The 24,486-nt window shown below is 52.5% G+C and overlaps 1 protein-coding gene across 1 annotated transcript; it reads right to left on the reverse strand.

Moving 5' to 3' along the window:
* Nucleotides 1-1,677: 1,677 nt before the first annotated feature.
* On the reverse strand, nucleotides 1,678-19,337 carry TMPRSS5 (transmembrane serine protease 5). The gene is made up of 14 exons (XM_032427739.1): nucleotides 19,248-19,337; nucleotides 15,956-16,107; nucleotides 15,576-15,646; nucleotides 14,968-15,090; nucleotides 13,738-13,873; nucleotides 13,269-13,382; nucleotides 12,495-12,538; nucleotides 11,594-11,756; nucleotides 10,443-10,621; nucleotides 8,765-8,863; nucleotides 8,167-8,309; nucleotides 7,766-7,918; nucleotides 1,829-1,912; nucleotides 1,678-1,683 (listed from the first exon to the last, which is right to left on the reverse strand). Exons 1-14 carry the CDS (start codon nucleotides 19,248-19,250, stop codon nucleotides 1,678-1,680), a joined length of 1,470 nt encoding a protein of 489 aa, XP_032283630.1. The 5' UTR covers nucleotides 19,251-19,337.
* Between the last annotated feature and the right edge of the window lie 5,149 nt (nucleotides 19,338-24,486).

The raw sequence follows: 24,486 nt of genomic DNA on the forward strand, positions 1-24,486 counted from the left end.
GCCCCCCATCCTTGTGTGATCCTGAGAGCCATGCCTCACTTGCCTCACCCTAGGCCTGACCCTGCTGTCGTGGCCCTTTTTGACCACTCCCTCCCTCAAGGGAGAAGCTCACAGGGCTGAGGTAATGTGCCCACTCAGAGCCCATGTGCCCCCTTCTAGACCCTAGAATTCAAGTGGCTCTGAGGCTGCACAGGCCTCTTTCCCCGAGGGCAGACCCCCTTGGTGGGCACAGCCCTGGGCAGGAGGAATGCCCACATGGCTGCCCACAAGGCTCTGTGTAGGAGGGGCTGGACCAGGAAGTAGGAAGGAAAGGTGGCCACATGCTGGCTCTCCCCAGCCCACCACACTCCAGGAAAGAATCCAAGGATTTGCATCTGGTCTTCCACATCTTTAAGAAGGTTTATTTGGTCATGGCAAGACATTTTTAATTTAATTATTTGCTAGTTTGAGGTCTTACTTTTAACTCTTTAGACAGGTGGTATATGGCCTTCCACCCACACTCCTGCCCTAAGCCCCACAAATGTTAAAGTGGACCAGGCAGAAGCAGTCTTGAGAGGCTGACTTAAGATTCAGAAGCCCCTGTAGGGAAATGACCACCCACCCACCCACCCACCCACACACACACACACATACAAACAGGCAACTACAGGTCTTTGTTTCTTGTATATGACCATTATGATGGTCATTGTGCTCATTACCAGGACCATGAATGATTACTTCCTAGTAATTTATGATCATGCCTGCCAGGGTAAAGTGTTGAGGTGGTGTGTGAGTGTGTGTGTGTGTGTGTGTGTGTAGTGGGGAGGGAGAAGCTAAAGGTGGGGGCCCTGTACATGGAAACTGGCCAGAATTAGATCCACGTCTTCAGGGTTAGGGGAGAACTTCTGTAGAGCCTCACACACAAGTATACACACAAATACACACACAGACCGCCCAGATACACACAAACATATAAACCCATGCAGACATACACAGACACACACAGGCACACAGGGACACACAATATGGATCATATCACTTCCCAGGGGCCACCCCAGCCCCTCAGACTTTGCTCTCTTCTGCTACCTCCCACCACCAGTTTGACCCCATTAGGACTGACTATATAAAAAATTGTCCATCTTTTGTTGGCCCCAGAAACAGTACAGTGTCGCCAAGATATGGGTTGTATTGCCTTGGACATGCATGTGGGGGTGACATGGGACCCTGTCCAAGGCTGCTCTCAGCTGAAAAGTTCCAAGTCCCAGCCCCAGCCCCAGGCCCACCAAGCCCCAGACCGGGCTAGGCCATGATAAAAGTCATTTCTGGATTGTGCTCATTACCAGGGCCATGAGGGGTCCTCACTGGCAGCACACCCTTTAGGTCCACCGTGTGCCCCAGGGTGTAGAGATTCTTGGACCCAAGCTGCTTGCTCCGGGTTCACGCAGGCAAGAATGTGGGAGCAGGGAGGGGACACTCTGGCCCCTGGTGGTTGGAGAGTTGGCCTAGATAGCCCGTCACAGCCTGGCCTGCAGCTCCACCCAGGGTCCTTGCAGAAAGACTGCCAAGAGTCTTTCTCCCTGAGTCCCAGCGTCGCCCCCACCTGCCCCAGCCCCTCCTCGCCCAGATCCGCTGTGCACACACAGGGCCACTGCCAACGGCGGGAACAGTAAATCTTCCCTCACTCTTTTATTCATGCCCTCACCTCTGCAGACAGTGCCGAGGAAAAACAAACCCCACAGAATCCCTGCGGGCTCCAGCAGCCTGGAAGTCTCTTCTTTGCTCTTCTCCGATCCCCTCCGGATGGCAGAGGCTGGAGAAGAGGCCCAGCCAGCTCCCAGGGGGACAGCACCCCCTTCTCCTCCTCCCGAGTGGGCTCAGTGAGCACCACGTGCTGAGCCCTGTACCGGCTCTGGGGAGCAGAAATCGGTGAGACCTGGGGAAACGGGGAAATCAATATTATGCCTTCCAGGAGCAGCACTGTATCTACCTCACCTTCCTAGTCTCCCCCAAATTCTGGGCCTGGGAGCGCCAGGCTAGCGAGGTGAGGTATCGCTGCCCGGGCTGCCATCTGAGGACCCGCCACAGGAAAGGAGCTGGCGCAGCAGGGCCAAGGCAGCGTCTGCAAAACAGCCCAGACCTCGAGAACTCCCAGGAACCTTCTCTTCCTCCACCTCTGGGTCACCAGGGCAGGTTTCTTTTAAGCCCAGTCAGACTGAAGGAGGACTGGAGGAGGCCGAGGGGCACTGGGTTTTACAGAAAGCCTTTTATACAGTGGACTTAGCGTGACCCACTGTCCTGGTTTGCCCAGACAGCGGTTTCTGGGGACATAGGGCTTTCGGTGTTAAAACCAGGACCATCGTAGGCAAACTGGGAAGGTAGGGTCACCCTGAGGGGCCGTGGGAAAGGATTCTCCCTCCGTGAGCCTGGTAACATGGCCAGGGACAGAGGACAGTTTGGACCACAGCTGCCTGTTAATGGTTCTGCTAACCAAACCCTTTCCTCACCCCTCCTCCTCATGCACAGGGAGAGGCTGGGGAGCAGAGGGGGTCCTGAGGCCAGCTTAGGAGCTGTCAAGAGAAAGGGGGCAGAAGGAAAGTGTCCGTGGTCTTTGTGGGAGGGAGGAAATTCCCTCACCGTCTTTAGGAGCTGGGGCCCATGAGGCCCTACACGGAGCCTCAAATGTCAGGAAGGAGCTGGGGAGCACGTGAAACACTGCCAGGTCACGGGGCTCTACCTGTCCCGGAAACCTTCACCCCGATACAAATGCCAGACAGACGGACATGGGGAAAAATGGCTTTAAAATTGTGTGCCTGGGGCACCTGGGTGGCTCAGATGGTTGGGCATCTGCCTTCGGCTCAGGTCATGATCCTGGGGTCCTGGGATCGAGCCCTGCATCAGGCTCCCTGCTCTGCGGGAAGCCTGCTTCTCCCCCTCCCACTCCCCCTGCTTGTGTTCCCTCTCTCACTGTCTCTCTCTGTCAAATAAATAAATAAAATCTTTAAAAAAAATAAAATAAAATTGTGTGCCTGGTGTGGTCCCCACCCCCGCCAGGACCCAGAGGGCAAGCCTCAAGGGAGAGCAGCTGTGAGTGCTGTCCTGGTGTGGGCCTGAGGAGCCAGAACATGCTTGGTCCTTTACATCTGGCCCAGCACCACGCTATGGTGCTCTCCACAGTGGGGCAGATGTCTCTGGAGGTAACAGAGGTTTGAGTTAAAGCTGAGAGGGCAGATCCCGTGGAGACTACCTGGCCCAGACTCCCTGTTTGACAGGTGGAAGACCAAGTTCAAGTGAGGCTGAGTCACTCGCTCAGGGCAGCACTCTCTTAAGTGGTTGGAGGCCCAGATTGGGACGCTACCCCAGCAGATGCCAAAGCCAAAGATTCCTTGGAAGGGAGGAGGCTCAGAAGGTAAGCCCAGCCCCTGTGAAAGCCCCTGCTTTCCTAGAGCTCACACGCTGCTCTGAGAGAGGCACACGAGTGGAAGATCGGCGTCTTCTGGAGCCAGAATTGCTCTCTCCATTCTGTCTGAGTCCCCAGCTTGGTCTGCTCCAGCACCAAGTCCAGACGGAAACCTTCCAGTAGATTCCCTGGGACTGCTCTGTCCCTGGGGCCCCCGGAGGGCTGTAAGTCTACACAGGGTGCCTGGCTGCTCCACATCTCACTTTCCAGGTCTTGGAATATGTAAGAAAGATCAGCCTTGTCCTCAGGAGCAGGACGCTACTCCCCATCTGCTACTAGGAACCTTCTAGAGGTGGTGGTATTTAAGACAGTTTAAGCAGCCATTAACAACGCTGGGCTCCAATCGGTTAGCAGGAAGCAGAGTCCTGAGGGGGAGGCATACCCAAAGTGCATTCTGACGTGTCTGAGTAGGGAGGTGGGGGGCGGGGGAGGGGAATCCGGACGAGGGATGCCGGGAGAGGCTGAATGGTGGCAGCGGGTGTAGCTGGGCTCTCTCTTGAGTAGCCGGGAGGGTCCTCAGTGCATGGCCAGGAGAGGGCAGAGCACAGAAAACAATGGAGAGACTGGGGAAAATCATCTCCCAGCAGCTCCTGTACCAGCTTTTAGCACTGATAGCATTTCCAGGTTTGTCCTATTACGGGTGAGCCCAGCACTTCCAAAAGTAAAAGGTCTAACAAGGAGAGAGAGCCTGCACCCCCACTGTACCCTCCAGACCCCAAAAGCACGGAGAAGGAGTAGACGAGAGAAGGAGGAAACCCTGGGCATGGCAGCCAGGAGCGACCTGCTTGGGAAGTCCCGGGGGCTCGCCAGCTCTGCCCCGCCAGGTGGGACACGGAATCCTTGGGCAGGAGAGACGGGTTTCCTGCACAGAAATGCCCTGACTTATTCCACGATAGGCCCCCGGAGCTCCCTTAGCAATCGCTGCCTCGCCATGTAGCCCCGTGCCTGGCTGGCTACTGTAATTTATGCAAATAAGCCTCATCGCTCCAATAAGGCAGTCAGGCTTCTCTACCTCTGCATTCCCTACAGAGCTCAACGCAGCTGGGCACCCAGCTGGTCCCCATTAAAATCCTTCTGGACCTGAATCTTCCCACCTTTCCTTGCCCCCAGCTCTACCCCTGCACTCCGGCAGCTGGCCCCCACCCCAGCACGCCTCCTCACTTTCCTAAGAGCTGGATTGGCAGGTGCTAACAAAGGAAGGGCAGGTGGGAGCCTCTGAGTCTGCAGATCCGACTGGCAAAAGATACTAGGAGCTTGTGTAGGTAAACAGGGAACCACTATTAGCAAATTCTCTAATTAGGGTTCTCTTTATCGTCCTCCTGTGGAAGATACTCATTTGTGAATCTCACGGAGAACTGGCAATCTGTAAGAATATTGCCTAAGAAGGGTCTCTGGCAGGAGCCACTTAATTTCCCAGGTTTTGCTTTACCTCACCTATAAAAAGCAGGGATGGCAATGCATTCGTGTAGGCAGGCAACTCAACTAGGTGTTAAAGCACCTTCCAAGTCTACACTTTTGTGCAACACTGGACCATCTCGTCATCCATGTGCAAAACACCAATGGGGATGAGTAAAAAGCCCCAGGGTTCCCTGGCACTTACTCGTGGCGGGTCTTGGGGAGATACTTAATCTTTCTGAACTGATTTTCTTGCCTGTAAAATGGGCACAGTGATCATAATATCTTCACTGCGTAGCTATTATGAGATCTAAGTGAGATACACATGAACAGCGTCGATAAACTAATATCCAAATGTTACTGATTATTAACCGGCTCTAATGACTATGATAAATAAAAACCTCCCTTTAAATAAGCCAATGCTCCTGGGTGACATGGGAAATACCACGAAGATCACAGTTGATGGATTTGCTGGTAACTCTTCCCTGCCCAGGGGGATAAGCTGTCCTGAAACTCCCTCTGGGGATGGGGGCTTACCAGAGTCAGGGAGTAAATGCTCGAGCTCAGGGAAGGGGCTGCAGGTCTACGAACACAGGGTGAGGCTATTTGCCACCTGCCCCAGCCTCTCCCATGCTGCTTCTGGGGTTTGAGAGCAGACTCCCAGCAACCTCCTCCCAGGTGACAGAGCGACAGTTAATTGAGGCCCTTATGTTTTAGTGCACTTCATGGAAAGGGAGCAGACCCTCCAGGAATGAATATTCATTTGTACCACCCCTCAAAAAAAAAAAAAAAAATGCTGATAAACTCACGAAAAAAGTTGTGTCGTGCTAATTGCATTTCCTTGGGTAAGCTCCATAAAAAATTCATTGCAATTTTTAGAAACAAGATGCCAAGTGCATTTTAATTGCTAGAGAGGAGAGAGTTGGGGAGAAGCTGAACCAGGAAAATGCTAACTGGGCATAAACTCAGAAAGAAATCTCCCCAAGATGGAAGGCCCAGAGCTGAGACAGGAGCTCAGGAGACACGGGTCTTGGGAAGCCAGAACCTCCTAAGAGAGCACTAACGTAACCGCACTCAGGCCTGTGGAAGCAGCCCACCCAAGCAGCCACGGCTGTGTGCTGCAGATCGCGCTGTGTGGATTTAAGAGATGTAAAGAATTAAATAAGTGAATGCCAAAATTCTAGAGAGATGAGCAGGAGTCTGTTCCAGAGCTTTAAGAAATATGTATAGAAGGAAAATTTTAATTCTATCCCTTAGCGTGTGTGTGTGTGTGTGTGTGTGTGTGAGAGAGAGAGAGAGAGAAAGAGAGTATGAGAGGGAGGGAGTGTATATGTGTGTATGAGAGAGAGACAGAGACAGAGAGACAGAAAGAGAGACTGAGAATGAGCGGCAGACCGAGACCATACATCACTTCACTTTAATAACAGCGCTCCTTGGACCAGTTCACTGATTGTCATTTTTAAACCAACGCCCTATCCCAGCGCCAACCAGAGCACTTCTTACAGGGCCCCCCGCCCCAGCAGGGCCAGCCAGAGCCAGGCGGGAATAGGCAGTAGGTGAGAATGACTGCAGAGTCAGGAGGATCCTTGACTCCATGGACCTGGCCCTGCCTTGAGCCAGGGGCTCCTCTAGAGAGGCACCTGCCCTACCTGAGAGCACTTGGAGAGAGTTGGTCGCAGGGCATCCCTGAGCATCCTCCCAAAAGATGTGCACAAAAAGATGGTGGGGCTGGTGGGGGGAGGGGAGAGGGCAGAAGGGCAGGCACCTAGCTGCTGCCAGCCACCTCTTCCTCTCTCACTCCTTCCCCATACCCCCCAGCTCCCCCATCTTCCCAGCCCAGCCCCACCCGCTCTCCTGTTACTGAGGCTCTCTGATGAGAAAGAGGGGCTCAAAATCAGGGCCCTGGGAGGGGAGAGGCCCTCCCTGGAGGCTGGCCCGTGGGTGGTGACTGTCTTGTGTGGTAGGAGGTCCGTGCCTTCTGCATCTGAGGCTGCCGCTTCTCCATCTAGTGGACCTGCCAGAGACCCAGGAAGCACGAGGCTGTAGGCAGGACCAGGGAGGGAGTCCTGGGCTGACAGAGGAAGGAGCCAGACCCACAGCGTGGCCCAACCACCTACCAGCCCAGTAATGTTCATTTTAGTAAATCACTTCACCATTTGGAACCTTGATTTCTACTTCTATCAAATGCAGCCAAAAATATCTGCTTCTCGAGGTTTTCTGTAAGGCTTGAATGAGAGGGCGGGTGCATATGTCCCCTGTAAACTCTAAAATTTATTACCCACCACCTGTGTCTGTGCCCAGCCCCGCAGAAAGATGCTTTTCTACGTCACGCCCTGCATTTGTAAAGTTCTTTACACACATAACCTGTTTCCGTACACATTCTCTTACTCGGCCCTCCCAGTGAACGGATGAAGTTGAGGGCCTTGCCCAGTGTCGCACAAGAATTAATCCCTTGCTGAACGCAAACCGCTAAATGCCGAGCTCTCTCCATAGTGCAGGGAATGCAGGCACTCTTAACTGCCTTAGAAACCAGGAGCAAACACTCATATGAATAACACGCGGAGCACTCTCTGCAGGCCTAGCTAGCACTGGGCAGCTCGCTGCTCCTCGTAGTCTTACATCATTCACTCATCACAGGATCACTCCCCACAGGTAGCCGTGGTGCTATTACCAGGAAACTGAAGCTTGCCAAGGTTAGGAATTTGCCAAAGCTCACAGAGTAAATGGCGGATCTGGGCTACACATCCAGGTCTACCCCCACCTAGTTAACACTTAAATCCAGAGAAATCCAATGGATTCAGTGTTACAAGCATCACTTCCTCCTCCCCATCCTCCAGCCCCAAGCAGGGCCCAGGCCTAAGAGGTGAGGGTCACAGTTTCCAAGGGTTGGGTCCTTTACAAACCCGACCGCCCCACCCCTGCCCCCACACTCACCCTTGCAGTGTCATGGATCCAGTCCAGGAACTCAGCAACCTTGGCGTAGACGCCCAGGTGACTGGGCTCTGCACAGCCACGGCCCCAGCTGACCACCCCCACCAAGTGCCAGGTGCCCACGTCCAGGCACACCAGGGGGCCCCCGCTATCACCCTGAGGGCACAGAGACACCGAGAAAGAGGCTGTTAGCCCTTCCTGGTGGAGGGAGCTGAGCCTCCGTTCCCTGCCCCTGCTGCTTCCAGCATGGGATCTCTGCTTGCCTCACTCCTCCCTAAATCCTTAGCACGCTACTCGACTTGCCTAGGCACCCCTCCTCCTAGAGTGGCTGCTCAGAGCAGGGGCCAAGCCCCCCCAGGTCCCCCCGTTCCCACCCTCCACTACAGTCCCCCCCCATGCTGTACCTGGCACGCGTCAGCCCTCCCGTCCATGTAGCCAGCACACAGCATGCGGGGGGTGAGTGCCCCACTATACACGCAAGAGCTATTGCAGAGCTGGGTGCTGAGCAGGGGCACCAGCGTGTCCTGGAGCGTATCTGAGCTGTGGGCTGCAGCAGGTACACGTGCAGATGGAGGGACACAGAGCCAGGCCGCGGGGCACAAAGCAAGGCCAGGAAGACACGGCAGCAAGAGGGAAGGTGGTTAGAGGCCCTGGAGACATGACATCCAAAGAGGGGAGCCCAAGGTGGGAGCTGCGGACCCTGGGAAGGAGGCACAGGTCCGTCAGACGTAAGAGTGATACGCGCCCCCAATGCTGAGGCCACAGCACTCCTGGGATGGAGTGGCTTCAGTGGAAACTCAGGGAACGTTCTCCCAGAAAGACCCAGGCCAGGGAGACCAGGGCTCCTAGGTCTGGCCAACAGTGATACCAGAGTAAAAGGGGGCTGGCACTGCCATTTGGCCAGGGGAGGTGGAGGTGGGAGAGAGAGGGGCCTCATCTTGGGGACAATGTCCCCCCATCCCCCCACCCCTATTTTCCCCAGGGCCCTGGGAGCTGACTCACTGTGTCTGGGGTCGGTGTGGCCCCAGCCAGACACCCAGCACCGCGAGCCCCTTGGAAAATCTTGCTTCTCGGCTGGCAGGCACACAGCACCCACGTTATCTGTGGAGAAGCGGGTGGTCCTGGGCCCCACTCGGGCTCAGCTTCCCTTCCCCACCCCCTCACCCTCAGCCTGGGGGAAGAACCAGGACTGGAAGGTCCTCCTCACTCCCTCTCCCACAGTCCTGGCCCCCCGCCTCCGCCAGCCAGGCCTCCCGTAAGGCTGTGTAGGCCGCGCACTGTACCACATCGGCAGGGAGGTCACCGCTGACCCGGAGGACAACGTATACACTGCCACGTGCATGGTGCCTTCTGGGTTGGGCAAGGGACGCGCTGCACACCCCCTGGCCTGGGCACTGAGGGAGAATGGGAATTTCTTCTGGGCCTTTGTGCCCAACTTCTCCTAATGAGGACTCATTTTGGATTTTCCTTAGGGTGTTTGATCCCTCTTGGGGCATTGTTTCCAAAAGTGTGTGGCAAGTCCTACGGGCTCGGGCCCCAAACTTGTCCTACAGTAGCACATAGACATGCCATTAAATAAGCACTGATGTACATGGGGAAAGAGAATTCCCTTCTTAGGGCTCTTTCCGTCCCTCCAAGTGCATCCAAGACAAAAATTCCACCCAGTGCCTGCCGACCTCCACCTAAACACAAACAGCAGGCCTGGGCACAGCGGATCTGCGGAGGGCAGCTAGCTGGAACTTCAACGCTGTCTTGTTTCCGCTCGGTATTTTTACGGTTGTTACCTATTCGCTACAAGTAATATGGGTTCTCCAGTTAGGTCATAACTCAAAGTTCCCCTTTCAAATGTACTTAAGTCACTCTAGAAATACTAACTGCTGAGCCACAGTTCAGAGGGTACACATACGTGGTAAAATTTGTGAAGGGCATGGAGCAACAACTGTGATTTGGGAAACCCAAGGCTACAGGTGACGGGAGGGAGGAGCGCAGAGCGTGCGTGAGCGTGTGTGCACGCGTACTTGTGTGAAGACTGCATGAGCCAGTGTGTGCACGTGTGAGCGCATGTGTGTGTTTGTCGGTGAGCATGCAGGCACACGTGCATGCTGGGGGGGTGGTTGTTTTCAAGAGCAGCTGCTGTGGAGAAGCCGGACCCCGGAGTCAGGACACCAGGCTCTGGAACGGTTTGCTGTGTGATCTTGCAGAGTCACTTTCCTCACTAAACGTCATTGTCCTTCCCTCTTTATACCTGCCTCATCTACCTGTCAGGGCTCTTACAAGGACTGAAGGAAAGACATTTGGGAAAATAAAGCTTATTAACTGTAACATGTCACATGGTGGCTGGGACCTGGGGCCAGCCTGGGGTGAGGGGCGGAGCAGCCCGTTGGTAGATGGAGCAACAAGGAGGCTCTGCTGGGGACGTTGAGGCAAGTCCCACTTGCAGCCCAGCTATGCAAAGGGCCAGAAACTTTGTCCCCAAAAGAGCCTCCCCAAGAGTTGGTGCAAGCTTAGGTCCAGGTGATGCCAAAGTTCACTGTGGTCACCAAATGAACTGAATGTGTTAGGGTTTACGGCCCTGGGAGGGAACCTCAGAAATGAGCTCTCCCCTGAGCCCCCCCCGCCCCCCAGGGCCTGCCTCGCTCACCACAGCGCGCAGCTTGCTCGCCCCTGGCCAGCGCCTCACCTGAGAAGTTGAGCGGCGTCCGGAGCCGCAGGAGGGCGATGTCATAGTCGTGATTCTGGGTGCTGTAGAGAGGGTGAGGGATGATCCTCTCCACCATAGCCCCCTGGTGGGGCCTGACGGCACTGTGCCTGACCAGCCCCACATGGACCCGCCAGCTGGACAGGCGGGATAGCCTAAAACTGCACATAGGAGCCATGTTGAGCCCAGGGAAGGACGGGGCAGAAGAGGCTGACCTAAGTGAGGTGGCAGGTGGGGGAAGCTGGCCAGAGAAGCCATTCATGGATGCCCCCATCACCAGGCTGGGAGCTCCCAGAACCCAGGACCGTGCCTCTTAGTATCCCTGCAGCAGCTGCCAAGATACTAGGCATGCAGTAGGTGCTTAATAAATGCTCTACACCAGCAGAGAAGGAAGACACTGTGGGTGATCTGCAACTCCCTTCCCCTCTGTCCTGAATAATGCTCCTCCATGTTTTATAACAAACATCAAAGGGGCTTGTGTGATATCCTAACTGCAAGTCAGAAAAACTTCTATGAGTCCCATCTCTCCACCTACCTGTGATCATGGGGAAGTCACCTCACCTCTCCCAGCCTCAGTCTCCGAGCAGTACGCTATCTGCCCTGCCCGCCACCAAAAGGAGAGGTCCAAAGACCTCATTCACTCATCATTCATTCCTACACTGCTCCAAGCAGTATTTATGAAGCACCTATTATCTGCCAGGACTGTTCTAGGCCAGGGGGACATGGCAGTGGGAAAATCAACTAAGAGACTCAGTGGTAAACAAGACTTAGAGTCTCTGTTCCCATGGAGCTTCCAGTCTAAAGGGGAAGAAAGACATTAAACAAATAATTACATGGAAGGTGATTTAATTACAGTTGTGATGAACATTAAGAAGCACAGAGTGCTGTGAATGGGAAAGCCTTCGAAAACCTTCAAAACTGAGCAAATACAAAGAACCAATCTTTGTGCTGTTGCTGCTATTCGTACAGAGCTGTTCTTGGTGCGGAACGGGGAGAACTGCACAGTCCGCGCCTCTCAGAATGGACGCGGGGAGGCAGACAGTCCGACGTGGACATGTTATACGGGACATACCAAGGGCCAAACAGAAAAGGCCGCTGAGGCGCTCTCCTCGCCAGCAGCCCCTGAGACTTGCCTGTGCACACAGTGAGCGGCCGTCACCACCCAGCGCGGGGCTAGCACGGAGCCCCCGCACGTGTGCCGGGAGCCCAGGGCCACACTGGCCTGCCAGGGCCAGCGCCCAGGAGCCACGGCCTGCCCGCCGACTATCCGGGAGGCCAGGGGCCCGGCCCCACACTCTGCAGACAGAGAAGCACAGGGGAGATGGTGAGCCAGAAGACAGTGGGAGCCAGCATGGTCCTCACCTCGGGGAGTGTGGCCCAGTGTGGATAGCTCTCATTTATTACTCCTGGCCTTAAGCTTGGGGGAGAGGACGGTCGCAGTGCCAATTACACATCGGGGGGTGGCTGCCCCATCAGGCTGCAAGCTCACTGAGAGCTGCGACCACACCTACAGTGTCCGTGGAGCCCCAACACCTACGAAAAGCCTGTCCCACAGGAGGGATCAAAATGTTGGTGTGTGGATGGATGCATGGAAGAGGAAAGAGGAAGAGATGCATAGATGATTGGGGGTGGGGGGGTCAGATGATCGAATTTCCACAGATTGTCTCCCATGTGGCCCCCAGTTTGTCCCCTTCCTTAGTCTCCTGAAGGTGCTAACCGGTTAGCAGCCAACAGAAATCCCTTTGGGGCGCTCTAGATGAAAGGGGGCAGGAGCTTCGGAATTCATGTCAGGGAGTGCCAGGAAGTGAAGCAAGGAGATGACCCGCCCAGATCAGGGCCTGGTAGGGGACAGGACAGAGGCTTGGACAGGGCTCTGTTGGGGCAGAAGGGGACCAGCAGGCAGAGGGGCAGGTGGGCAAGGAACCCCACCCCAGACCAAGCTGAGTCTCTCTGTGGGGCTCATCACACTCAGGACAGGGGGGAGACTCCTTCTTCCCACTGCCACCTTTCCGGATATGCCTGGACATGACTCACCAGAGCATCTGAGGGAAATGATCTGGCCGGAAGTACAGCTGTTCCTACAAAACAGAGGTGGCAGCAAGAAGCAGGGCAGGGGCCCACCCAAGGCCATGGAGGCCAGGGACAGTTGTCTGGTGGAAACAGAAGAGGCCTCCGGTGCAGCCCCCCATCTGTGTCCTGCCTCCATCCAAGCCCCTAGGCCCCTCCTCATTAACAGGTCTCTAGGACAGCAATGCTACTCTGTCCCATCACCCCAGAGCACCAGCAGGAGGTCATGGCCCTTGAGGGTTGTCTTGCGCAGGGCCCAAATCCAGTATTTGTAGATGGGAAGTCCAGCTGGGCCCGCTAAGGGCCCCTGAATGAACCTGTGTTCAGTAGATGGATAAGGGAATGAATGAAGAATAGCACACTTCACCCCATGCCCCTCCAGGGCTTACTCTGTTCTCTCTCTCCAGCCCCTTCCTTGCTCTCCTCTCCCCCTCCTCCTTCCTAGCAAAACCTCAATTCCTGCTGGACCAAAGTCCTCTTCTCTCTCCTACTCATCTCTGGCCCCAGCGGCCCAATGCCTTGATCCCTCTCGTGTCCCAAACCCACAGGGCTCTGGCTCTCCTGGCAGAGTCAGTCCCCACTCACGTGAACTGAGTTTGTGATTTCTGACTGGGAACTGTTCCTCTGTGTCCTATCTCACATGGCCAATGTCCTCACCACCACGCTCCCATGACCCGAAGATTTTTGCTAAACTGTTCACCAGAAGTAAGGGATCCCACTCAACCTCCTCAGAAGCCCTACCTGGGCAGCCACACGTCCTCCAGGAGGCCTTCCAGTCTGGGAGGGAGCTGAGCAAACCCCCGGGAGCTGTTGAGCTTGATGTCAGACAGGTTCACTCCCTTGTGGTGAGTGAGTCTTGGTGGAAGAGGGGAACAGAACAGGAGGAAACCGGTTTACTGCAGCACGGGAAATGGTACATAATCATGACCACGATGTGCATGAGATACCATCCTCCCAGTGGTACGGTCACGGAGCAAGACTTTGACGATGACCTTTTCTGGGATTCATATTTGTTAAAAAGCAGGGATGCTCAAAGGAGAGAAATGAGCTGGGGCCCCACCATGCCCAGAGGCCAGGACACAGCCAAAATGACCTCCTGCCAGTTCCTGAGCACTTTGATGGGGACAGGCAGATAGAGGTCTCCGACTCCCCTTTCTCCACCACCACCGGCCCTCCACCTTCCCCGGGCCCCAAGCCTGGCCCCAGTTACCTGAGATGCCCAAGGCTCTGGCAGATCCGCACCCCCAGGGCAGAGCTCCAGCCCTCGTGGCAGACCAGGAGCCAGTCTGGCTGTGCCCTCACTTGTACTTCCAGCAAGAAGTCCTCAGTGTTTGTTCTGAAAGATACTGAAGGCACGGCATGGAAGTCACATCCTACCTGCTGTAGGGTGGAGGGGCAGGTTGGGCAGGGGGAGCTGGACCTGGCCATGCGGGGACCTGAAGAGGCCTCAAGACAGCATCCGGGTCACACAGTGTCAGGCTCCCTGTCCCCCAGGGCATCAGGCCAGTTCTGAGAACAAAATAGCCCCTATTTATAGTGCTGCATTCCAGTTTGGTGTTTAACCAAGTGCTTTTAAACGTGCTCTGTCACTCATTGTCACGGCAACCCTGTGGGGTGAGTATGACCATCCTCCCATGCTGCAGAGGGAAAACTAAGGCATGGAGGTTAAGCGACCCGCCCCCTATCACAGAGTCTGCACATGATGGATCCAGGACTTAAGTCCGGGTCTCCCAGTGTCGTATCTTGAGGTAATACTAGTGATGGTTACCACTGAGCATCTGCTTTCTCCAGGCTCTGTGCTAGGCTCTTTTATACATTAGCTCGTACTATTCTTACAATTTTATGTAATAAATAGTTGCATCTCCATTTTGTAGAGAAGGAAACGGAAGTTCGGAGAAGCAGCGTTGCCCAAGGTCACACAGCTAGCAAAAAGCACGCTCCACGTTGACTGTAACTCCTATGATCGGTTCCAGCCCCTGCCCGGGCACCTGATCTCCTGATCCTTGACTCATGTTTGGCAGGGAGAGGACAATGAGAAGGCGGTGGGGTGGGGAGTGGGCAATGTGGAGTGGGTGGGGACCCCTGCTGGCTCCACCCCGGCTCCCCACACGCACCGGTTCCCCCTTCCCCATCCTGCTGGCTCACTCGGCCTCCAATGGCAAGTTGCCACCCCTCCTCCAGCCTGGGCTCCTGGCCTTGCCCCAGCTAGGGATCAAGACAGTCCCCAGGGAGTGCTGAGAGCTCCAAATCTGAGATGGACTTTTCAAGGCTGGACCACGTCGCTCCCTTCCCACCAGAGGAGGAGACCCAGATGCTGGCAGTGACGTCAGGGCCCTTCATTCTGGTCCTCTTGTCCCTGGCCAGAAGTGGGGGTCCCAGAGCTTTGAAGGGGCTCAGGGCCGGGGGGGGTGCGGTCCGTAGGCTTGGGGGGGTGGCCCACCTGCTCTGGGAAGCATGGGGTGTAGGGCTTCCTCACCGCTGGCCTCGGAGCAGCTCAAAGGGATCTCCTCATCCTGCAAGGTTCCGGCAGCGGGCTGAGAGGCCACTGGCCACAGATACAGCACTTCAGAGGACAAGGACAAGGAGAGGGTCACAGACAAGAGGCCAGGAGAAGGGAGGGATTCCCACATGAGAGGGCCAAGGGGCAGAACAAGACCCCTGCAACAGAGGGAGACAAAAGCAGCTGCCTGGGGACTCCCCCTCGGCCACCCAGCCTCAGGCGGGCCCCCACCTAACACACTGGGGAGAGGCTCAGCACACACTCTCTCTCCCTGTCCCTGTCTCTCTCCCTCTGACTGGGAAGGACTTCTAGAGAAAGTTCGACTTGGGCCTCCCTGGGTCATCCACTCAAGTACCTTCCACTTCCCACGGTAGGACTAAAGCATTCTGCACGCAGAGCCTAAGTCCCTCCCTTCTCCCTGTCAGTTCAGAGTAGATGAGAAAGACAGGTCCCGGCTGCCTTCTACATCTGCTTGTCTCTTCCCGCAAGGACGCCCCGGGCCCTGTTCTTTGGCCCTCCCCGGAGCACTGAAGGGTCCCAGCACTGACCGAGAAGCCAGGAGCCGACGCTCACACCAGCCAGCAGCACCACCCCGAGCACCGGCGCCCTGCCCGAGAGCCTGCGGGACAGGGCAGAGGAGTCTGTGTGCCCTGCTCCTGCCTGCCAGCCTCACTCTGCCCGAGGCCCCACCATGGGGCCAGGCAGCCACAGGGCTGTGGCAGGAGTCTGCCCCACTGCACCTGCCACCCTCCCCCCGCCCCATCCCCACTGAGGCCCCCAGAGCCCACCCAACCCCCAAACTGGAAACAGAGCAAAAGCAGGTCTGGGATAAACAGTGAGGCAGCCTCTCGCCATCAGCCATTGGGGGCTCTCTCAAGAAGGATCTGGGAGATGTAGGAGGATTACCCAGTCGCTGTCCCCACCCTGTCATTCCCCTATAGCCCAGTCTGGCCTACTGGGTTGCTGCTGGGCCTCGGGCCTCCGCAGTGGGTCTCTTAGCTTTGCTTTGAAGATCCCAGGTCCTGGGCCCTCCTCTGCATCCTGAGCCTCCATGTGGGGTTGGCCATCCGGCATCAGGCTCTGGGGAAATAACTGTCGGTCACTCAGGATCCCCACACCAAAGGGAGAAGATCAGCCCACTATAAGACCCCACTCTCTAACCTCAGCTGTGCATTCACTGCCTTTTTTTTTTTCATCTTGGAGACTCTGTGTGTTCCTACTGATGCCCCTCCAGGCCCTCTCTGCTCTCCTGGAACCCCTAACCCCATCCACCTTATTCTCACACAGCCAGTAAGCACCAGAGTGGGTATTCAAACCCAGACTGGGCCAACTCAGAAGCCCACACTCCTCACCACTCCCTTCCCTGGCCTCCCACAACCATCAAGGGCATCTGCTGAATCTCTCAACATCCCTCCTCAGGCCTCTAGATCCCAGCCTTCTTCATTCTCTCCTGTCTCAGACGAAGTCCCCCTGCCCAATGCACCATCCATTCATTTACCCAGTAAATAAGATTTAGCCCAAGTGGCTGGGCCACAGTGGGGGACACTATAGGGAGTTCAAAATAAATCAACATGGAATACTCCCTAACTGCCCCAGAGAATTTGCAGTCGGGTCCTGATATGTTAAAAAAAAAAAAAAAAAGACAGAACATGTTAAGTGACAGAAGAAAGAAGGTGAGGTTACTTCTCACTGGGAGATCAAAACAGGCTTCCTAGAAAAGGCAGCCTGAGACAGTCCCTCATAGATGAATAGGGCTTGAACGGACATATATGGGCATCGGGTATTCCAGGCAGTTGAAGCGGCAAAGGCATGGGGGTGGGAAAGCATAGAGCAGAGGACGCTATATGTTTGCCTGATGCTCATGAGCCATGAAGAAGAGTAATGGAAAATAAGATCTTGGAAGAAATACCGGACCAGCAGTTCAAAGCTAGGTCTGCAGCCTACTATGTGAACTTAACTCAACACCTCTCTAAATTTCAATTTTCTCATTTGGGAAATAAGAGTGATAACCACTACTACCCAACAAGTCAGCTCCCTCCTCTAGCATCTTATCTCCACTCAGTGTCCAAGCCAGAGCAATCCTCCTACAATTCAAACATGAGAAGGGTCACCCCATTTTTAAAGTACCCAATGAATCTTCCTACTCTTTAAGAAAAATCCAAAGTCCTATGGCACGGCCCACAAAATCCTCTGTGCCCTCGCCCTTCCTCACCTCTCCATCCACACCTGCCAGCATGATTCCCTCCACAGTGGAACTCGGTCATAGTAACACACATGCCAGTCCTCTGGGCCTTAACGTGCTCTCGTTCCACAGAAACTTTGCATCTGCTGTCCTTTCCCCCATGTAGCTGACTCCTAAGACACAGCTTAGATGTCACTTCTCCAAGAAGCTGTCTTCAATCTATAAGGCACCTGTTGTGTCCCTATATTGTGCTCATTTACTTCTCTTTCCCTCTGCCCTTCCTCACTGGTCTAGGCTCCGAGAGCCTAGCTCAGGGCCTGCCACGAAGTGGGAATTCAGTTAATGTACGTTAAGGAGGAAGGCAGGCGGGGAGACCACAAAAGATTATATGATCAAAAGGGTTTTATAAATTATAAAGTTCAATGCAAATGCTAAGTATAATAATAAGAAGAAATATGTAAAAGCAATGGATCCTTTCTTCAAGGAACTCAGGATCCAGTAAAACAGACAAGACCCCTTAAAACTTAAAATGACTCCAGGGGGGCCTGGGTGGCTCAGTCAGTTAAGCATATGACTCTTGATTTCATCTCAGGTCATGATCTCAGGGTTCTGAGATCGAGCCCTGCATTGGGCTCCACAATGAGCATGGAGCCTGCTTAAGATTCTTTCTTTCGGGCACCTGGGTGGTTCAGTTGGTTAAGTGTCTGCCTTCAGCTCAGGTCATAATCTCAGGGTCCTGGGATGGAGTCCCGCATCGGGCTTCCCTGCTCAGTGGGGAATCTGCTTCTCCCTCTCCCTCTGACACTCCCCCTGCTTGTGCTCTCTCTCTCTGTGTCAAATAAATAAATAAAATCTTAAAAAAAAAAAAGATTCTCTCTCTCCCTCTCCCTCAGCCCCTCCCTGCCACCTCCTCACCCGCAAGTGTACATGCACTCTCTCTCTCTCTCTTAAAAAAAAAAGTTAGTCCCTCTGAAGATTACAGCTTATCCTGTCAACACCTAGAGTTGTACCCAATGATCATAAAAACCTGAAACACTGACTCCAAGACAATGTTGGCTTAGATGGGATTTCCATGTGTCACATGGAATGTTCTTGTCACATTCCTCAGTCCTGCCTTTGTGTTCCATTGAACTTCGTGCTCCTGACCCTCAGGCTAGGAGAAAAAAAGGCCTTTGAAGACTCGCCCAGATCAGTCACTTCTAAATCACCCTGGAAATCATTCTGTTGGACCCGTGAACACCCTTGCCAGTTCAGCTCACAAGCAGGGCAGCAGCCCAAACTTCCGTATGAAGCAAGACACCACCCCTACTCCCCATCCCCTACACCAGTTACAGCCCAGGATCTATCTATAGGGCTTGTCCTCCCACCAACAATAGGGAGAAACATGGGGTCTTGCCTTGCCCCTTACCATATACACTCTTTCTTAGGTCTAGAAATGAGGCTCCAGGGCACAAGCAATGAGACTGGAGAACCACAGGCTTGGAAGAGTCAGTCAAGCACCCATAAAAAAGCAGAGAAGTGGCAACAGCATTTGGGGTTTGGGTTTCTTCTCTGGGAACATGGTTTCTCTTGAACTGATGTCCTTCTGAGCAAAGAGGCAATGCTTGGTCTAGAGAGAATTCCAGGGCATACCCAGGCTTTTCTCCTGTCTCAGTATCGAGGGAGCTCAGCTTTCAGCTCAGCTTCTGGACTAACTGGCCTCACCCCAGGAGTTGCTCTACCTCCAAATCCATGTGTTTGAGCTCATGCAGTAGTCTGCAACAATGGTCTGTAATGGTTCAGGATCTCCTGGTCCTCCTTCTGAGTAGGAGTTCAATGTAATAGTGATTTGCTAAACACTGTCTATGTGCAAAGCACTTGGATAGGCCTATGGGGGACAGGAGAGGAGAACAGAAGTCAGTCCCTGGGGGAAAAAATAGGAGGTTGGCCACACAGGGCCCCCTCTAGGATCTAGCCTAGAAGCCCAAGGGTGGGGGCAGGGAGAGAGAAAGAGAGAGAGGCCAGGTCAGGGATGGCACAGATGTATGTAGAGTCTTACCATTCGGCTCAGCGGCACCGAAGTAAACCCTCGGAGTCTCTAGGCAGGGTTCTGCTCCTGTTCTTGGATCAGCATTGATTAAATAGCTCAGCCAGCTTGGTTGGAGGGTGAGGTCTCCCTAGTTCACCTACGCCCCTCCCTTTATCCCTTCATTCTCCCCCCGCCCCCCACACACACAGACATGAATCAGAGAGACAATAAATCTGCTCAGAAACCATGAATAGACCTCTTGTTGCAGGAAAGGGGGCCAAGGGCTGGGCTGGGCAGCTTCAGCCCCTCCCATCTGCTAACTAGAAGCTTAGAAACAGAGAAAAAGGTTACAGGGAGGAGGTGAGGCCAGATACAGTTGCTTAGCAACCAGGTCCCCCTTGTGCCAAACAGTGTGCCCCATGCATGCTAGCACAATTCCCCCTTCCTGCTGACAGGGACTGATATTAGCATTTGTGGAAATGTTTCTGAGCCCTCTGGATTACATCTCATCTCTGTGTGGGTTGGCTTTCCCAGCAGTCTGGGGCTGTCACCATGTTGGAACTGGGATGATAATGAGGAATTTTTGTCATTTCTCTCCTCAGGGCTACGCCTGTCACCCCAATGCTGGGGAAATGGGGCCTCTCCACCCAGCTTTCTTGGGGGCCAGTTACTACAGGAGCCCTCAGCGCTATCTTGCTTCAAACTACAAGGTGGCCCAGCTGAGCCCAGGGTGGGTTGAACACACCTGGGAACCACATCTCTTCAGTGAGGCAGAACAGGCGCCAGGGAAGAAGAAGGCTTGTGTGGTTTCCCCTCCTCCAAATGCTTCTCACGGATCCCTCAGATGGAATGGTTAAGAATATGGGCTTTAGAAGTCAGGCCTTCATCTAACTCCATTCTGCCACTTCCCTTACTTAGCCTCACGTGAAAAATGAGGATAATAGTACCCATCTCATAGAATTGGTGCTGGAAATGAATGAGATATTGAATATAAAGCTCCTAGCCCGGTATCTAGCATAGAATGTACTCAGTAAATATTGGCTGCTATCATTATTATTACTGTTGAACCTCATCCACACAGGCTTTATTTTTGCCTTCTACTTCCCTCATGCACTCAGTCAACTCTGAGCTTGTGGTAATCACACAGAGCTTCCCACACTTTAATACAATGAAGACGCAGAAGTCAGCTATGAATCCTAAAAGCAAGAGGAGAGAACTGGTGGCTGGAGCTGAGAATCCCCTGGCTAGGCTCTGAGATCTCCTAAAACAAATACCCCCTCAGCCTACAAATACGCATACTTACCGTGTGTCTGGAACTAGTTTGGGCGTGGAGAATGAATAAGTCACCAGCTAGGAAACTGCAGGCTGAGACAAGACACAGGAACAGATATCAATAACTATTATTTGTGAAAAGTGAAATAACAGGGGCATAAACACAGAGGTATAGGAAGATAAAGAAAGAGCTGACTCCTTTGCCCAGAGGACACAGAAAAAGCTTCACAGGAGAGGAGACATTTGAGCTGTGTTTTGAGAAATGAGAAGGCAATCACATAGAAGGGCATTCTAAATATATTACAGCTGATGTCAGTGAAAATGCCAGAGTAAAGACCTCTGAAAAATCTCTTCTCCATAAAAGCAAGGAGAAAACTGACGAAATTTTGTCAGAATCAAATTTTTAAAAGTCTGGAAATTAACCAGAGGCTTACAGCAATATGGAAACTGTTTATTCAAGAAAAACGACGCAATCTTGGTAAGAACAGTGAGCTTTGTGGCATTTTAATTTGTTGTTATTCCATCACCCTCTTTCTTAGAAACCAATATCCCACAATCACAAGGAAAACCAGCAGCCTGGCAGCCACAGGTAGAACAGGGTTGGGGTTCCTTCAAAGACTCATTTCCAGAGAGCTGTCATTGTTTGAACTCTCTGGAAGATCCCTTTTGTGAGACTGTCTTAATTTGACTGGATTCTGAGCTTGCCAGTATGAACAGCTTTTTCTCTAAGGAGGTTTGTTGAAAATAATCAAAGACAGTTGTTGGACTTTACGGCTGCCTAAGGCAATGGATAAGAGTTGGGGCAAATAATCAGCTAATCAAAAACCTTAAAATAAAAAGCTAGGGAATGAGGTGTCCATAGGGACTTTGAAAGGCTCTGAAATATTCCAGAGAATCTAGAAAGTAAGCACATGAACAGGAATGTGCACATACCCAGGACTGTGTACATACTTAGAAAAGACTTCAAGAAGGTCCTAAGCTCTCATTTGTGGCTAAGCTCAATGCCCTGAAAAAGCAGGAAATGAAGGCTAGGGCACAGCTGTAAACTTCCTGGCTGAGTGTTGAGGGCATGCCCCAACATGTCCATAGAGCCCCTCTACAAAGACTGGGAGACTTACTGGTTCTAGGCATCGGAGGCAAATCTCTGTCCAATCTTTCACTGACCACTAAGCAAACTGAGCAGAGACTTCAGTGGCCACACACGACAAAGAATATAGACATTACAGAATTCATCCAGAAAAGTCACTAAACAAACAGCAACAACAATAAACACTAGGGAATGGGGAGAATCTGATTTCCAGAATTGATGTATTATATTATTTAAAACCCAGTTTTCAGTAAGAAATTGTGAGGCACACACAAAAAAATAAGAAAGTATGGCCCATATACAGGGGGGAAAAAGGAATCAATAAAGGGTTCTGGTTCAAGGTGACGACATACAACAGCAAATTAAAATGCCACAAAGCTCCTGAATTCAATTCTTTCCACAGACACATCAAATCTACAGTTACGCACAGAGCGATCCTCTCTGAAAGAAATCCAGAAACTAGCTGAGTGACTCTTCCAGTAGGGCAAACAAGGAAATGTCCACACCAAAACTGGCAGGAAGGTTTGAGACACACTCTTGCCGTAAACTCCACCCATGGCACAGCAACATATAATCAGGAGGGAACTCACAATTCTCACATTCTCCCTGAGGAGGGAAGTGTTTGGACTCCACATCTTGCACTCCAACTTTTAAGACTTCCACCTGAAGGACAGCCTCCCAAAACGCCTAGTTCTGAAAGTGAATGGAGCTTGCATGCATGATAACCACCATAAGGCCTGAACACCTTATTCATCTTATAATTCATATAAGTTATAACATGGTGACTATAGTTTATGACACTGCAATGTATAATTAAAATTTGCTAAGAGTAGGGCGCCTGGGTGGCTCAGATGGTTAAGCATCTGCCTTCGGCTCAAGTCATGATCTCAGGGTCCTGGGATCGAGTCCTGCATCAGGCTCCCTGCTCCTTGGGAGCCTGCTTCTCCCTCTGCCTCTCTCTCTCTCTCTGTTTCTGTCTCTCATGAATAAATAAATAAAATCTTTAAAAAAAAAAAAATTTGCTAAGAGTATATAACTTAAATGCTCTCACCAAAAAGTAAGTAAATAAATATGTGGGGTGATAGATGTGTTAATGAACTAGATGAGAAGAGCCCTTTCACAACGCACATAGACATCAAATCATTAAGATATACGCTTTAATTTTACAATCACAATTTTGTCAATCATAAACCTCCATAAAGCTGGAAAAAAAAAAGAGTGTGTTTTAGATTAAACTGGGACTGGCCTCTTTCTGGCCATCCTTCTCTGTTTTGCTACCTAGGAAGGCTCTCTTCTCTTTCTCTCTGGACTCCTTCCATTCCAGGTGAGCTATTCTGAGTACCCTGGCCGTTTCCCTGGCAGGGAGAGAATACCAACCTCCAGGGAAAGGCAGCAGGGGCCTATAGTGCAAACTTTAAGGAGTCACTCACTAGCAAGCGGAGTGTCAGTACTTGAATACCCTAAGGGTGATGCCTCCTTAAATTTTGTGCCGTAGGGGGCACTATCTGAAGCCAACTGAAGCAGGACCCCTCTGCATGAAGGCCCTGGGATCTCTATTTTTACCATGGTGACTCATACGTAGCCTCATCCTAGTCTGGACCCTGCTCCCCTACCTTCTTCCCCCTGACAACTCCCTGACTCCCAGGACCAGGATAAGCCTCGACTCACGAACCTTGAAATTTTGCTTTCTCTCCTCCTTCAGTCACTATTCTCAAAAACAAGAAGGGCCTTTCTCAGCTGTCCTTCGGACAGATCACACTGTTATATTTCTCTTCTATGCAAATGGAAATACCTGAGTTCAAGTTATACAGAATTCTCAGACTTATAAAGTTTGTTGAAAGAATCTACCATTTATGCCGCAGGAAGTTGGAGGCCATCCAAACCCAGGCCTCCCAACATCTGGTCCGGGGTTTTCTCCCACTTCTACCACACATACACACCCCACAAGTCATGTATTCACAGAACATGCAGGCTCAGAGAGAAGTTCCACCTATGGACCACTGCTCTAGCCAATGCCTACTGAGTTCCATCCTGCTCATTATGCTCCCTTCCTGTCTGCCGGTAGATGACAGCTTCAGCCCTTCTTTGTGGATTTAAGCCTGCCCATGACCTTCCCTTCCTGACTGCCTGCCCTACAGATTTCAGACTTGCTTAGATAGCCCCCATAATCATTCACCCTTTCTCTCCCAGAGAAAGGGAGTTTGGTGCTCTCAGTGGAGGTCGTGAAAGCATGCGTGGGATGAGATGCAGGATCAAGATTCTGAACAGCTCTATATATCCCCTCAGTGCCATCCCATTCCTCTCTTTAGCTTCATCTCTGCCAAGAACACATCTCTCACTCTCAGACTCTATCTGTTGCACGGTCCATCGGTATATACAATATCCCCAGGTCCCCTCAAACAAGTCCCAGCCCCTCCCAGTTGGGTTCAGACCATCCCACTGGGGTTAATTCAAGCCATCAGACCCTCTAATGCCATCCCACAGCCTAATGAGACCCAACCACATACCTCCTTCCAACCAGCCCTCTGGAGAGTGGTTTTCTCAGTGAAGAAATTAATGATTCCTAAGTCTAATAAAAGAGAAGCTTTAATGAGTGAAAACTGGGAAAATGCGAGATCCAGTTAACTTATTCCAGACCATTACTGCGTCTTAATAGGCAGTGAAGAAACCCTGACTGTCTGTTGCCATTTTGCTTGCTTGTAATACAAAGAAATGGATAAAAGTGTATTTAGAAGGAAAAGAATAGCTATGTGGTCTCATGTGGTAATCAGTTGCTTATTCATTAGCATACTGCTATCTGAGTACTCTCTTCTGTCTTATTCTGACCAAAATCTAAAATAGGGGATGCCTAAGCAAGTGTGGAGGGCACCCTCCTCTGAAGGGCCTAGAGATGGCCCCCACTCCATCTTC

The sequence above is a fragment of the Phoca vitulina genome, unplaced genomic scaffold, assembly GCF_004348235.1.
Source record: "Phoca vitulina isolate PV1807 unplaced genomic scaffold, GSC_HSeal_1.0 scaffold38, whole genome shotgun sequence".
Lineage (NCBI taxonomy): Eukaryota > Metazoa > Chordata > Mammalia > Carnivora > Phocidae > Phoca > Phoca vitulina.